Consider the following 6,365-nt stretch of genomic DNA (forward strand, 5'->3'; position numbering starts at 1 on the left):
CTGACGGCTACAATAGGGGAAAAAAGTTTCTTCCAGTTGCAAATATTTTATCAAGTATATACAAGTGAGAATTTATTGTTGATTCTTGAGGATATAGAATTATATTGCCCCTGCATAACTTCATGGCAGTCAACCTGTAAATAAACATAACACACTAGTCAAGTTTGTGAAACTTGAGACTAAAAAATTTGAATAGAATTTACATCTTTTTTGTCTGATGTCATCATCTTATTTTTAACTTATTAAACAAAATAGCTATTTAATAAGATTTTATTTAAATAAATTTATACAAAAAATAAATAAACATAAAAACTGTAGTTAAAATTTAAAAAAATATAAATAAAAATGCATAATATAGGTATTTAAGAAATAGTAATAGCAGTTCTCCTCACAACAGCACTCAATAGTTCATTTTTGTCTGGTTGTTCAGTCAAGACTTTGACTTTCACCCACTGTCTGGTCTGTGAAGACTCCCTGATTGCACTAAGTACAGCTTGAACATACAAGCCATCTTCAAAAGTCGCCGCTGCTTGGACTGGCTCCTTTATCCACCCTTCTTTCTCATTATTTGGTAAAAATGCTTCACGCAAAGCTGACACCATCTTACACAAGCCTTTGACAAATGTTTTAGGTAGTATAGAGTTGGGAACTGGACATTTTAGATCCTCTACATCTAGATATAATACTTCTTCATTTCCTTTGTTTCTTCTGCCAAACAAATCGCCTCCTCTTACTACCAAATGTCCAGTACTGCTGCAAATCATCACATCTTGATTGAAAGTACTTCCAACTGTATGGCTATTCAATGTGGCTGTCACTAAGATGCCATTCTGAAGTTCCATCTGGAATGTACAAAAGTCTGGCGCTGATATATTACGAATACCATTTATGTTATTTGTGTTCTTTGTAAATGTCCTTACAACCCCATGGACTTTTACAGCTCTCTGGCCTGTTAAGAATGTTATAAGATCTACTACATGGCTTCCTATCAAATTCAAAGTACCTCCACCCATTCTATCATCACATTTCCAGTCAAAAGTGTCTGAATCATTAAACAAACCACCACTTTGGATTCTGATATCAATGAGAGTGATAGGTGATTGCAAGTAATTCTCTTTGAGTGCTTTTTTCATTTGTATGAAAGCTGGGAGGAAGCGGAAGGAATGATTTATAAGAGATATCAAAGTTGGATAGTATTGGCCAGCTCCTACCATCTTGAGAGCATCAGCTTGATTTAGTCCTGCAGGCTTGTCACAAACAACATGTTTTCCTATCCCCAGAGCTTTAACAGATATCTGTGCGTGCAAATTCGGAGGACATAAGACAAATATCAAATCTACATCTTTGCGAAGCAAAACTTCATCGATTGTGTCGGTAAAAAAAGGTATTTTCAATTCCTTGGCTGCCTCTTGAGCATTTTGCCGCGTCTGACACCAAATAGCTTCGATTTTAAATCCATTTTCGAGTAGTATAGGAACTAATACTTTCACCACAGGTCCGGTACCAAATAATCCTATTCCTGGTAACATTTTATATTGATTAAATTGGATTATAACATTATTTTTTTAATTACTAAGATTTTGTACTTATTTTTATTTATAAACATCAATGTGTCAATGTCAAATAACGTCACGTCACGTCTCACGTCAACGGGTCAACGTCAATCTGTTTTATTTAGGTATTCTGTAACTTTGGGAAACTGGAAATGTCTACTAATACAAAGTTCAGTTTTTTAATTTAGACAAGGAGAAAAGCTCCGGATCGTTCGGAAAAGTATAGGGCTTTTCATTCACAATCATTTGTTTCGAGCTTCTGTTATATGTCGTATAATCCGTGTATATTAATATTATACACAGATTATACAACATATGACAGAAGCTCGAAACAAATGACTATCGATGAAAAGCCCTATTGCCATGATGTTTTTTGCATGATCACTTTAATGAGATACCTCAGAATACGGTTCAGGAGGTCGCCCATGCGAAAATGGTCCTAATTTATATTTATACAAGTTTTTTATAAAAAACAAATTGTAAAAATCAATTTTTTCTTCTTGGACAATTTTTTATGTTGGCGCGATCATTCTGAATTTCAAGGCTCAAAACACAAGTAATAGATATTATATTTAAATTGACCAATTACCAAATTCAAGTTCAAGCCTTGTTCTATCAATTCCCGATAATAAGTGAGGCAATGAAGCACTAAAAAGCCCAAAACCTACCAAACAGTTGGATGAAAGTCAATGAAACTTTTTGCAATCGATATGTAAAACTTTACTATCACATCGGCGATGGTCTCCGGGGCACGTGGTGCCCAGATATGTGCCCCGTCTCATGGAGTTTTATGGAAATTCGATATAAAATCAGTGAAAACTCATTACTCGAAGGCTTGTGGGGACGCTGATCACAAATATCATGGCGGAGATAGCCTCCGAGGTACCTGCTGCTCATCTCCTAGAGTTTTGTGAGAATTAGATACAAAATTAGTGTAAAAGTCGGCTGTTAATAGTTAAAATTAAAATGAAAAGATAATATGGAGTATGGAGGTTTTTGGGATCGAAAAATACGAATATCATGTCGGCGAGGCACCTGATAAGCAGGACCAACTGGTTTTGTATCTAATTTGCATAAAGCTACTGTAGACACGAGTCCCATCCTGGCCACCAGGTGTTTAGGTCAGAGACCATTAACGATATAATATTTGTATTCAGGGATCCTAAACACCTATGAGTAACTAGTTTATACTGATTTTGTATCGAGTTTCTACAAAACTCCAGAAAGCGAGTCCCGAAAGTGCGTAATAAATAAAGTGTGTAATAGTCAAGTGCGTCGGAGACCATCTCTGTTATAAATTGACGCCCATACCAATGGGCATGGATGGGGCTGTGCCCCCCTCCCCTAGCTTTTCAGGTGCTTTAAACTACATGGTTATCCAAAGTATACAAAATATAGTATGCAATATCTTCACGTCTGCCCCCCCCGCCCTAAAATTTTTCATATGGGCGCTCGTGCCATTATGATATTTGTGATCAGTAAAAACCCCCGATTAACTACTTAGCACACTGATTTTTTATCCAGTTTTTATAAAACTCAAAAAAACTCCTTGTCATAAGGTGCGTCGAAGACATTAATAAATATTTTGTTTTTATTGCTTGGTAAAAAATTCTTTTAATAATTTAATTTTATCTGGCTGATTCATATTGACAGTTTCGACATATACATATTATATCAAAAATGAATAACCATTTTCAATTTCGTTGCAACACGAAACTACAGCCGCATCATATTCTAGTTCAATCAGAGAGTGCTACAAGCACTTCTACCGGTTTAGAAACTTATTAGTCTCTCATCAGGAGGCACATAAGCTGCTCTCTCTGACCCAAATAGGACAAACCCCGGCGTGCAGTCACGAATTGCAACGAACGAAATGCATGGATGCCCTAGCGGCAACTGCTAGCAAAAGACTAAGTTTTCAATCTAATAGCACATAAAACAACACCAAAAATGTTGCTCCACATCCTACCAGATTGAAGACAATGGAAACCTTCTTTGGTTACACCTCCGAGGCTTCTACAATTTGCAAGCCATAACGGATGCCGAGACTAAGGAAGATGAGGGAATTTTACAATTTATAATTCACGTCCCATCTGCTCAGCGCGGTAAAGTTGCAATTTGTGACTGCACGCCGTTGTTTGTCCTAATTGGGTCACAGAGAGCAGCATATGTGCCTCCTGATGAGAGACTAATAAGTTCAAAACCGGTAGAGGTGCTTGCAGCACTCTCTGATTGAACTATAATATGATGCGGCTGTAGTTTCGTGTTGCAACGAAATTGAAAATGGTTATTCATTTTTGATTTATATGTTTACTCTGATTGGAGTACGAAGGGAACCATTCTCGTTGGAACTTTACCGCGCTGAGCAGATGGAACGTGAATTATAAATTGTAAAATTCCCTCATCTTCCTTAGTCTCAGCATCCGTTATGGCTTGCAAATTTTAGAAGCCTCCGAGGTGTAACCAGAGAAGGTTCTCATTGTTTTCAATCTGGTAGGATGTGGAGCAACATTTTTGGTGTTGTTTTATGTGCTATTAGATTGAAAACTTAGTCTTTCACATATTATATATTTATTTAAAGTAAACGACTTTAAAATGATATTTCTAATATTTTTGAGTTGGGTTTCTGGGACAACTTTAGTGGAAGATTATAGGTAGTTCATCCGATTAAATGAAATCAAATTTAACTTTAGAATATCCATAAGAAAAATCATAGCATGTGATTTGTCTTTAAAAGACAACCACATGCAATGATGACAGTAAAATTCTCCTCTTAGTAATTCCATAATAAATCATTAGCAAAAACCAGAAAAAAAAACTCATGATACTACCTCGACATGGTAAGTATTTCGTCTTACATTTAGTTTACTCTCAATATTAACACTAAAATCTGGTTTTATATTTATGTTATTTTAAAACATAAATGATGTATCCTCGATATGTTATTCGCTTACTATATAATCGTATTTTCTTTGTATATTTCCTCTGTTAACATATTTAATCAGATCTTACTGCAATCTACCGAGGAATTTGTAACACAATTGTTTTTATTTAACATAATTAGAGCCGTTTCTTTGATTTTTCTCTTTTTACCATCTGTTTCTTTTAGATACTTGAATCTTTGCACTGAACTCTATGTTCATTTTCCCATGCATTGTTTATATTTGAGATCTATGAAATTATCTTATATGTATAAGTTTTATGTTTACTTATTCTAAAATTTAACGGCCTTGAAGTTTCATATAAATAAAATAAAAAATAAAATATTTTTCCTTTATTATTTGTTTACCATGGGATCACTAACAGGAAAATTTTACTCTCATCATTGCATGTATGTTTTTAAAGACAAATCACACGCTATGATTTTTATGACGAATATTCTTAAGTTAAAGTTGATTTCATGTAATCAAATGAACTATCTTCTAATAAAGTCGTCCAAAGAACGTAATTATAAATATTGGCAATATCATTTTAAAGCGAAATAAAACGAAAAGTGGTTATAGATTCCAATCTGATGCTCTTTGCTTCACTGCTTTTTATTATAAGCAGTATAAGATTAACTAGATAATCAATGATAATATATTATATAGAGCTGTCCCTTGACGTATTGTCTTTCTCAAGTATTTCTTGTGTCGTATTTTTCAAAATGACGGCTCTAACACTACACAACAGATTAATATGGTTGAAATTACGATAAATGTAGACAAAACAAACAATAAATAACTAGAATAATGAACAGGGTATATTGTATATTAATAAAATGGCAAAAACTATAGGGATGTAAATTTGTCACAAAATAAAATATACTTGAAATATATACCATACTACTAAATATAGTAATAAATATAATAATAACTATTAACGCTTTTTTGCTTTAATAAAAAATATGTAAGTATTATATTAATCATTTATTTTTCCAGCTTGAAAATACCACTTTCTAAAATAACATAATTTACTTTCTTTAAAAGAGAAATGTATGTAGGTAATATATAATTTATCAGTATTAAGTCATTAATTTAAAAGTAATTACCTTTTAACGATTAGAAAATTAATATAAGAAAGTTTCTTTTATTGAAGATATTCTTCTTTAGCAGCGAATCGATTGAGGGTAAAATTGTACATTTACCGCGCGCCTGCGCACACTGACAGTATGTAGTTCTGACAGTATGTTGCTAATCTTTCAAGATAGGTATGTATGTATCTGTAACCGTGCAAATAAGTCATTAAAAGAATATATTAGTGGTTTTAGGAAATGTATTATTTATTATAATTCTTGTGTTTTTGGATTAATAAAATATTATGTAAGCATAACATTTTTACACTATTATGTCGCCGTGTTGTGTAATTATATCCGAAACTTACATATTTATTTCTAGTGCCTCGATGGAGTAGTTAGAAATGCGTTAGCACTGAGATTGGAAGGTTGCGGGTTCAATTCCCCCGGGCGGTTCATATTTTTTTTATTTTTGGTTGTTTTAATAAAATTTTTTTGAAAGTGGTAAATAAGAAAGTTAGTTTGATTTTTAAATAAAATACAAATAACCTTTTAAGTATATTTACTTCGTTTAAATTACCTATTATATAATAGAAGAATATCTTCTTACGTGCGTACATAGTACACACACATTCTTTTTTGTTTTATTACGGTGATTATAATAATATCATTAGAGAGTTATCAAGTAATTCTAGGAGAATACGGTAACGCTATTTTACTGTATACTTTACATGTTATTTATAACGTTACCGTATTTTACTTGATAACTCTCTATTGTTATGTTGACTTTTTCATGCCTACTGTTGGTGGAATAGGCA

At 33.1% G+C, this 6,365-nt stretch overlaps 1 protein-coding gene across 1 annotated transcript; it reads right to left on the reverse strand.

Moving 5' to 3' along the window:
• Window positions 1–254: 254 nt before the first annotated feature.
• Window positions 255–1,630, reverse strand: LOC126883361 (glucose-fructose oxidoreductase domain-containing protein 1). The gene has a single exon (XM_050648832.1). The coding sequence runs from the start codon at window positions 1,527–1,529 to the stop codon at window positions 363–365; it is 1,167 nt and encodes a 388-aa protein (XP_050504789.1). The 5' UTR covers window positions 1,530–1,630; the 3' UTR covers window positions 255–362.
• Between the last annotated feature and the right edge of the window lie 4,735 nt (window positions 1,631–6,365).

The sequence above is a fragment of the Diabrotica virgifera genome, chromosome 1, assembly GCF_917563875.1.
Source record: "Diabrotica virgifera virgifera chromosome 1, PGI_DIABVI_V3a".
NCBI classification, from domain to species: domain Eukaryota; kingdom Metazoa; phylum Arthropoda; class Insecta; order Coleoptera; family Chrysomelidae; genus Diabrotica; species Diabrotica virgifera.